Genomic DNA, 9,998 nt, shown 5'->3' with positions numbered 1-9,998 from the left:
GAGAGAAGAGGTGATGCTCCGAGGGACTGCCGGAAGTTTATTCCTTCGCCTGAGCCATCTGCATCCTTGCCTGGGAAGCATTCAGTCTGGACCTCTTCTACACACCTGACTGCAGCAACCGGTGAGCAAGGAGCAGGGAATTGGGGGTGTTGCGTGGGGGGGGGAGGGGAGGTGGCAGAGAGTGCAAGGCAGCCTCAGGTGACAGGTCCCAGGGCTTTAAAGGGATGCCTGGAAGGAAGCGGGGAGCTGTCCCACCTGAAGGAGTTCCTGGGATAAGCTTGCATCTCCATCATTGAAGGAAATGTTGGCCTGGCTCCTCTCAGGCAGGAGGCAGAGAGCAGGGCTGTTGTGCAGAAGAGGGAATTTTTAAAGGGTTGCTGATGCTGTTTTGATTTGTTTTGTTTTCCACTTCCCCATCCTGGCAAAATAAGCTGCACCTGCTGAAGCACATATAATGATGAGGATGATGATAATGATGATGATGATTTATTATTTATACCCCGCCCATCTGGCTGGGCTTCCCCAGCCACTCTGGGCAGCTTCCAACCAAATATTAAAATACAGTAATACATCAAACATTAAAAGCGTCCCTAAATATTGCTGCACCGTTGCTAAGCCAGTGGTTCCCAAACCCATTTGGTTCTCCACCACCCCTCGTTCCGTGAACTCGCCCCCACTGCCCCCTACCCAACCCTATGGGAAGCTATTTGCATGACCCACTAAGGAAGATCGTAGCACAGCAAAGTTCAAAACAGTCACAATGAATTGTGCATTTATTGGAATGTCAACTAAAACTATGTAGTTTAATTAAATAGACAAAATTGATTAACTTGGTCCAGTTATACCAGCCCTTCAAAGTCTGATAGTCATTTACACCTCCAGCATGCGTGTGCACACGTGCGCACACACACAAACACCCGCTTAGAGGAGTGGGGGAGTAAATGAACTGTGCTTCCCTTTGATGTTGGTTAAATCAAAACATGGTGACTAATCCCAAAGACCAGCACTTGGGATGGATCAGTTCGGGGGGGGGCACAAAGGGGGGAGAACCTGGAGTGATGAAAAGCATCAGAGGACTCCATCTCTATTGGCTGATATTCCTATTTTCTTGAATGTTTTAAATATATAATGCAGGGCCAAGTTCAATGTATACTAATATACTGCTAGTATATAATGCCCTTAACAGTTTGGGACTAGTTTACCTGTGAGATCACTTTAATAATAATCATAATAATAATAATTTTTATTTATACCCCACCCTCCCCAGCCAAGGCCGGGCTCAGGGCAGCTAACAACCAATAATAAAAACAAGTTCAATGAATACAACTTAAAAACAAGATTAAAATACAACATTAAAACATTAAAATGCAGCCTCATCACAGGAGGAGAAAGGAAAAATGAAAGAGGGGGAAGGAATCCAATTGACTCCAAGCCAAAGGCCAGGCGGAACAACTCTGTCTTACAGGCCCTGCGGAAAGAAATCAGATCCCGCAGGGCCCTGGTCTCATGAGGCAGAGCGTCCCACCAGGCTGGAGCCAGTGTTGAAAAGGCCCTGGCTCTGGTTGAGGCTAATCTGACTTCCTTAGGGCCCGGGACCTCGAGGGTGTTGCTATTTATGGACCTTGAGGCTCTCTGTGGGGCAGACCGGGAGAGGCGGTCCTGTAGGTACGAGGGATATATATCTTAGATATATATTACGCTATACATCTGCAACAATGCTTAAATCTGCAGAACTGGTGCTGTTAAAAGTGCAATACTGTACATTACCCATTCCAGATTTGAAATCTTTTAGTGTGGCAGCACCTACACTCTGGAACTGCTGAGTTCGTCTTTCGACGAGACTAAATGTCTAAATGTCTAAAAGAGCTGTTTCACAGTTTTCCCTTATGTCTTATTCCTTCGTCCTCTTTGTAAAGTGCATTGAGGGTTTTCTCTTCTTTTCTTTACAATCAAGAGACATGTAGCCAAAACCACTAGAATTTTGCAATTTTGTAAAGTACTCTTTTGTGCATTCTTCTGCAAGAGATAGTTGTGACTATCCCTCTGGAAACAGTTGCAAAGGAAGCAGGCAAAAGGTTTAGCCTTATTTGCAGTGGGCAATCCATGCGTCTCACAGATTTTTCATGTATCTGATGAAGTGGACTGTAGTCTACGAAAGCTTATGAATGCGTTAGTCTTTAGGGTGCCACAGGACTGCTTGTCATTTAATAAAGTAAGAAGAGCCCCAATTGGGTTCTCTCAAGTTCTGTATCCTATTTCCTGAGCCCACAGCAGGACATGAACACAACAGCCCTCTCCAGCTCTTGACCACCCTCAGTGACTGGTATCCCAGGGCACATTGCCTCTGATCCTAAAGGCAGTGCATAGCCATCATGACTAGTAAAAAAAAAGAAAGGTAAAGGACCCCTGGACAGTTAAGTTCAGTCAAAGGCAACTACGTGGTGCGGCGTTCATTTTGCTTCAGGCCAAGGGAGCAGGCGTTTGTCCACAGACAGCTTTCCGGGTCATGTGGCCAGCAGGACTAAACCGCTTCTGGTGTAATGGGACACCGTGGCGGAAGCCAGAGTGCACGGAAACGCCGTTTACCTTCCCACCGCAGCAGTACCTATTTATCTACTTGCACTGGTATGCTTTCAAACTGGTAGCTCACCCCATCGTGCGAATTCGAACCGCCGACCTTCTGATTGGGAAGCCCAAGAGGCTTAGTGGTTTAGAGCACAGTACCACTCGTGTCCCACATCATGACTAGTAGCCAATGAGAGCCTCCTTTTTTTTTTTTTTTTTTGCTTGAAGGCTGTAGCCACCGTTGGCCAACCCTCTTGAGACCTTATGCCAGCGGTGGGTGTGTACACTCTACACTGTCTGTCACACACACACACACACACACACACACACACACACCTCTCCTCTTTCCACTACCAGCACTGTTTCTACTGTATTTCTCTTTTTGCTGCCACTCCCAAAATTGGCGAGTTTTTGCTGCTAGAAATGTTCACTTGGAGGCCTTACTAAGATGAGAGTCAGCCACCACTTTTTTAAAGCCTTCTAAATACTATTAGAATTAATTAACCACATTCTAAACTACTGTTCCAAAGAGCTTTACACACACACACAAATTTAAAACAGTCAAAAACACAAAAGCAGCAAATACATTTAAAACAAGACTAAAACCCTACCAGCCTTTCTCAACCTGTGGGTCCCCAGATGTTGTTGAACTACAACTCCCATCACCCCTAGCTAGCAAGGCCGGAGCTCAGGGATGATGGGAGTTGTGGTCCAACAACATGTGGGGACCCACAGGTTGAGAACCGCTGCAACCGGTGGGCACTTGGGATAAGGACCCATTTATCCAGCCACTAAAGCATATCTGAATAAAGATGTCTTTGACTGTTTATGGAATGGGCACATAGTGGGTTATTGGTTGTATCTCAACAGGAATACGCTTCCACAGGACAGGGGAAGCCGCGCTAAAAGCCCTGCTCCAAATTCCTATGGAGTCAGCTTCTGAGGTCTTCAGACCTTACTTCGGATCTCTGCTCTCCTGCAAACTGCAGTGATCTAGTGGGTGGATAGAGGGACAAGGTTGTCTCTCAAGGAACCTGGTACTGAGCTGCATAGGAACTTATATGTTAATACCAACACCTTGAACTTGGCCCAATAGCAAACAAGTGGCTGCCAGCACATCTAAAGGTAAAGGTAAAGGGACCCCTGACCATTAGGTCCAGTCGTGGCCGACTCTGGGGTTGTGGCGTTCATCTCGCTTTATTGGCCGAGGGAGCCGGCATACAGCTTCTGGGTCATGTGGCCAGCATGACTAAGCCACTTCTGGTGAACCAGAGCAGTGCACGGAAACGCCGTTTACCTTCCCGCCGGAGCGGTACCTATTTATCTACTTGCACTTTGACGTGCTTTCGAACTGCTAGGTTGGCAGGAGCAGGGACTGAGCAATGGGAGCTCACCCTGTCGCGGGGATTCGAACTGCCGACCTTCTGATCAGCAAGTCCTAGGCTCTGTGGTTTAACCCACAGCACCACCCGCGTCCTTCGCCAGCACATCTAGCAGCAGGAAATTCAATAATTTTAACTCTGCATTGTGTGAAGATGTTGCTTGTTTTGTTTGTCATGAATCTTTCACCCTTCAGCTTCCTGGCAGGATTCCACTATGAGGCAGGGTGAGGCAGCTGCCTCAGGTCACAAATATTGTAGGACCCACTAAACTAGGCCATTGTCGTCGGGGTGCAGTGGAGGATATTCAAATAAGCGTCTCCACCACCATCGTTCTGCCCGGACACTGAGGTCCAGCGCCGAGGGCCTTCTGGCGGTTCCCTCATTGTAAGAAGCCAAGTTACAGGGAACCAGGCAGAGGGCCTTCTCGGTAGTGGCGCCTTCCCTGTGGAACACCCTCCCACCAGATGTCAAAGAGAACAACAACTACCAGACTTTTAGAAGACATCTGAAGGCAGCCCTGTTTAAGGAAGCTTTTAATGTTTGATGTATTACGGTATTTTAATATTTTGTTGGAAGCTGCCCAGAGTGGCTGGGGAAGACCAGCCAGATGGGCGGGGTATAAATAATAAATTATTATTATTATTATTATTAACAACCTGCTGAGCTTTGTATGCAATGCACCTTTCTCTTTTCTTTTGCTTCCCCCACCCCTCTTCCCCAAACAGAATCACCACTATGGCGGCCGACTCGGATGTGCTGCACTTCCAGTTTGAGCAGCAAGGAGGCGCCATGCTGCAGAAGATGAACCTGCTGAGACAGCAGAACCTATTTTGCGATGTCTCCATCTACATCAACGACACTGAGTTCCAAGGGCACAAAGTCATCTTCGCCGCTTGCTCCACGTTCATGCGGGACCAGTTCCTGCTCACCCAGTCCAAGCAGGTGCGAATCACCATCTTGCAGAGTGCCGAGGTTGGCCGGAAGCTGCTCCTCTCCTGCTACACAGGGGCTCTGGAGGTGAAGAAGAAGGAGCTTCTCAAGTACCTAACGGCTGCAAGTTACCTGCAGATGGTGCACATTGTGGAAAAGTGCACGGAGGCACTGTCCAGGTACCTGGAGATTGACGCGGCCGTGGAGGGCAGTCGGGGCAGCCCTGAGAAGTGCCACTCCTCCGAGACAGAACTGGAATGCAGCGGTGGCTGCCCTGATAAAGACTGTGAAATCATTGAGATTTCTGAAGACAGCCCTGTGAATTCAGAGGATCATATAAAACTGGAAAAGGGGGACCTTCAGCAGCCACCCATGCAGAGCTTGCTATCAGAAACAAAGAACGTTAAAAGCCCTGAGATATCAACTGTCAAGATAGGGTATAAGGACAACGAAATCTGCATTATCCGAATGGATTCCATCAGCGCTCCTAATGTGGAAGGTGAGCAGTTTCCACAGCCGTGCACCTCCTCCAAATCAAACTTGTACTTCCCCGAGACTCAGCACTCTTTGATCAATTCAACGGTGGAGAGCAGGGTCACAGAAGTGCCCAGGGATCACTTCCAAGACTTTGGCGGGGAGAATCCGGAAGGAGCCAACAGAACGGCCACAGGCGGGTTCCAGAGCCCAGGGGACTCTGCTTACTCCTGGCGGCACCAGTGCCCCAAGTGCCCCAGGGGATTTCTCCACCTGGAGAACTACCTCCGCCACCTGAAGATGCACAAGCTGTTCCTGTGCCTGCAGTGCGGGAAGACATTCACGCAGAAGAAGAACCTGAACCGGCACATCCGTGGACACATGGGCATCCGTCCCTTCCAGTGCATGGTCTGCCTGAAGACGTTTACAGCCAAAAGCACGCTCCAGGACCACCTGAACATCCACAGCGGGGACCGGCCCTACAAGTGCCACTGCTGTGACATGGACTTCAAGCACAAGTCTGCCCTCAAGAAGCACCTGACGTCTGTACACGGGAGGAGCAGCATGGACAAAGCCACCTTTGACTCCATTACGGAAGTCAGAATAGACTACGACTAGTGGGAGGGAGAGAGGGTTTGTAGAGCAGGTTTGGGAAACCCCCAGCCCACCAGGTGAGGGGTTTTCCACATCACCCTGCAAGGCTGTTTCCCACAGACCACGCCCACTTGCCCATCTGCCGAAATCACTGGTTGACATCAGTGGATGGGTGGGAGCGCCTGGTACAATTCTGCTAGGTGCTGCTTTGCAAAGTAGACCCCAAATGTTGACAAAAGTGGGACCACCCAACCATCTGTCAGCAGCCATCAAAATGCACAGTTGGCCCGTGAAGTGGGGGGAGGTAAAGATCTGACCCACTGAGCCAAAGGAGTTCTCCATCTCTATAATAATAATTTATTATTTATACCCTGTCCATCTGGCTGGGCTTCCCCAGCCACTCTGGGCAGCTTCCAAAAATATATATATTAAAATACTGTAATACTGCATCTCTAGTGTGCAGTAAGGTCAGCTCCTTTGCAAGTATAGAGGTCAACCTCTCTTTTGGATCTCAACCCTACAAGATGGGTGTTTAGATGTGGCACAACATTTCCACTGGTGATGTTCATGGAGGCTTGTTGGAGAACCTGTTGCCCATGCGAGATGAGAACATCCTATACACAAACAGGAAATGGAACAAAATTCATCTCCCCACCCCATCCCTCTCCGGGGGTGGGGGGTGAGTTGTCAACAGATGAACAGATGTGTGGGGTGAAGAAAAAAACTTTAGGGGACTTATTTTACTTTTGCACAGCACTTAGTTTTTTCAGTTGCTGCTGGTGGTTATGATGTTATTATTACTATTAATTACTATTGCTATTATTATTACTAGTAGTAGTACTTTTTGCAAGACGACTTGAGCCCAAATCTTGAAAGAAAAATTAAGTCTTGGACCTCTGGTGTTTTAGTGGAGGCAACTGTGAATTAAATATTTAATGGGTTGTTACTGATTTCTCTCATGGCAAGAAAACTGTGCAGCTGCAACGAATGCTGTTGGATTTTGTGTTTACATGGAGCAGAGACACCACTTTCACGCTTTATCTTTTGTTGTTTCTTAAAAGAAGGTTACAGCTTAATGTTTGTGTTAGAAGCTAGAACTTTTAACTGGGGGAGGCCAGTGGCAGTCAGAAGGACCAATCAGACGCCCAAGGCTTCAGCGTGTGATTGTAACCAGATCAGTTTCAGCTGAAGATTTTTCTCTGCTCCTTCTGGCTGAAGCATGTGGACTGGTTTGGTGTGCGTTGGTGCCGGCATGTTCCGCTCAGCGAACAGGTTAGGTTATCTCTACATGATATATTCATTTTCTTGTGGATTTCCTAAGTGCTGTTTTAATTCTTTGATGAAAATAGGCCTCAGAGGTCTGGTATTTAAGGATGGTGGTGAAAAAGACCAGAAATTTATGGCACTGTTGTTTCTTTAGACCATTTGTTACTCTGGCTTACCTTTGTATGTTGTGTCATAAAAAAGAAGGTATCTACAGCTTAAGTTCCCTCTCTTCCCCCTAGACCTGGTGGGCTATTGCATGTTGGGAGCACCTGGTGTTTGCAGCCAGTGAGGATGTTGTTAAATGGTGTTTCTGGGTGTGGAGGGAAACCCCCCCCCATTTTAGGGGAAGTACAGTGGGCTACATCAAGGGTCATCTGACCTGCATGCAGAAGGTCCCAGGTTCTAAACCCGATGGCATCTCCAGGGAGGGCTGAGAGACACTTGCTGCCTGAAATCCTTTACAGCTGCTGCCAGTCAGAGTAGGCAGTGTTCAGCTGCATGGACCCATGGTCTGACTTCCTATAACAGAAATTTTGCCCTCCTCACAGGGTGCTTGAGTATGCTGCAAAGCATAGTGCTGGTGGGACCCAAGTCACCCACAATCTTAATTTTATGAGAGGCAGCTGAGTCTTTTAAGTACAGCACAGTTGCCAGGAAGCTGTGGTTCCGTGTGTTTTTTTTGGTTCAGGCTGTGCCCATTGACACGATGTGTGATTTGATCGTTAGTTTGGGGTGGCCCAATGCCAGAACCCAGAGGATCCATGAGGGTGTGTGCTTTGAAACCACGTTTTTCGCCCACAGTGTTGCCAGGAAGCCGTGGATCCGTGTTTATTGTGTGTGCAGGCTGTGCCTATGGCCATGATGTGTGATTCGACAGTGAGTTAGAGGTGGGCCAATGCAAAACCCCTGAGGACCCATGAGGATCCATGGTTTGAAACACGTTTTTGCGCTATGGTACATTTTCTAGCAATCCCCCAAGTTTCCAGCCAATCTGGTGCTATTTTGAGGCAGGTTTTGCTTTTGTATGGTGCATAGCTTTGCTGTGGGGTCCTCAATGCTTTATCCAACAGGAATCTGATGCAATGGCTGCTGTTACTGGTCAAGTTGGATGATGGATGTTCTTGCAGAGGCACTGGCCTTGATCATGTTGTGTAGCACCTTGCCAATTTTGGCATTATTAAGTGCCATGTCCTTTCCCCCCTGTTGTTGTAAAAGTTTGCCACAACCTTTGTTTCTAGTCATCTCCATCTATCCTGACAAAATATAGTATACACACAGTTTAGACAGTAACAGAGGCTGTGTACACATTACCAGCTTATAACATATACAAGTTGTTATTTTTTCTCAATTTGGGTTGAAGCTGGTTTGTGGGGAAATGCATCAAAACACAGCACTTTGTAAGAAATAGAACGATGCACTGCTTCCCAAACTAGCAGTGGGAGCACACTGGAAATGCAAAATAAAATGTGTGTAAAGGGACCCTTGACCATTAGGTCCAGCCGTGACCGACTCTGGGGTTGCGGTGCTCATCTCGCTTTATTGGCCGAGGGAGCCGGCGAACTGCTAGGTTGGCAGGAGCAAGGACCGAGCAACGGAGCAGGGACCTAGCACATGGGGATTCTAATTGCCAAAACTTGTGATCAGCAAGCCCTGAGCTCTGTGATTTAACCCACAGCGCCACCTGCATCCCATAATGTGTGTTCACAGCCTTAAACTGACCTAGGCTTTCTGTGTTATATGATCTGCTGGTTTTGGCTTTTTGTAAATTTGGATGTCAATTTTTTGGTATGCTAATAATAAGCTACAAGCTCTAGCTTAACAGAAAAGTCTGTATTTGAGTGGTGTCCTACTGACTGTTTAAAGGCTTATCTTCCTCTCTCCAGCCCATTGTAAAAGAGTTGTGTTAAGTGCTAATTTTTACAAGTTGTCACCTGCTTTGTCTTCAGGGCATAATTATGGGAATGGCAGCTTTGATATCCTGTTTTCTTGGCTGACTTGCCAGCTGACTTGCATTTCCAATCCCCCTCCAAATGACTTGTAGTGAAAATAAAGTTTTCCCACAGCTGAAGGACATATTTCTGATGCTCTTGAATGAACTGAAAGGACTGCAAACCATGCTGAACTCTTCTGGAACACATAGTTTTGCACAGAGAAGAGAGGCCTTTTTGCATAAATCAAACCATTTTCTTTAACTAGTTAGAAGTTCCTTGATGTTGCTTTTTTAAGTTGTGCCTCCTGATCTATAAGCTTCACGTTTCAATAAATATTGCCCTTTCAACCCACCAATTTCTTAAGAAAAAAAGACTTTACACCTGAAACCCTAAATGCACTTGCTAAGAAGCAAATCCCAGTGCTACTTACATATGAAGAATCGCCATGAGTGTTGTGTTAAAATTTTGCTTCTCATAAATATATGAGCACCATAAATTAATTTTCAACAGCACTTAGTGAACAGTTATGCTCCTTTTAATTATATTATTTCTTCCTATTCACATAATGCTGTGAATTATATTATTTCTTCCTATTCACGTAATGCTGTATCCAAATCCATTCAGGTCCCTAAGAAGACAATTAAAAAAACAAACCATAGTACAGTTATACCTCAGGTTGAATGTGCTTCAGGTTGAGCGCTTTCGGGTTGCGCTCCGCGGCAACCCGGAAGTAACAGAGCGCGTTACTCCCAGGTTTCGCCGCTCGCGCATGCGCAGACACTCAAAATGACGTCACACGCATGCGCGGAAGCGGCAAAATGCAACACGCGCAGACGCACCGTTGCATCTTATGTTC

General features: G+C 46.9%; 1 protein-coding gene across 1 annotated transcript; it reads left to right on the top strand.

Annotated features, from left to right (window-relative positions):
- ZBTB6 (zinc finger and BTB domain containing 6) lies at positions 1–9,279 on the top strand. Its single transcript, XM_083596803.1, has 2 exons — positions 1–121; positions 4,673–9,279. The coding sequence occupies exon 2, from the start codon at positions 4,683–4,685 to the stop codon at positions 5,967–5,969; it is 1,287 nt and encodes a 428-aa protein (XP_083452929.1). The 5' UTR covers positions 1–121; positions 4,673–4,682; the 3' UTR covers positions 5,970–9,279.
- The last annotated feature ends 719 nt before the right edge of the window (positions 9,280–9,998 follow it).

The sequence above is a fragment of the Podarcis filfolensis genome (assembly GCF_964270895.1).
Source record: "Podarcis filfolensis genome assembly, chromosome: Z".
Lineage (NCBI taxonomy): Eukaryota > Metazoa > Chordata > Lepidosauria > Squamata > Lacertidae > Podarcis > Podarcis filfolensis.
Note: the sequence above shows the minus strand (reverse complement) of the source record. Positions and strands in the feature narration are given on the sequence as shown.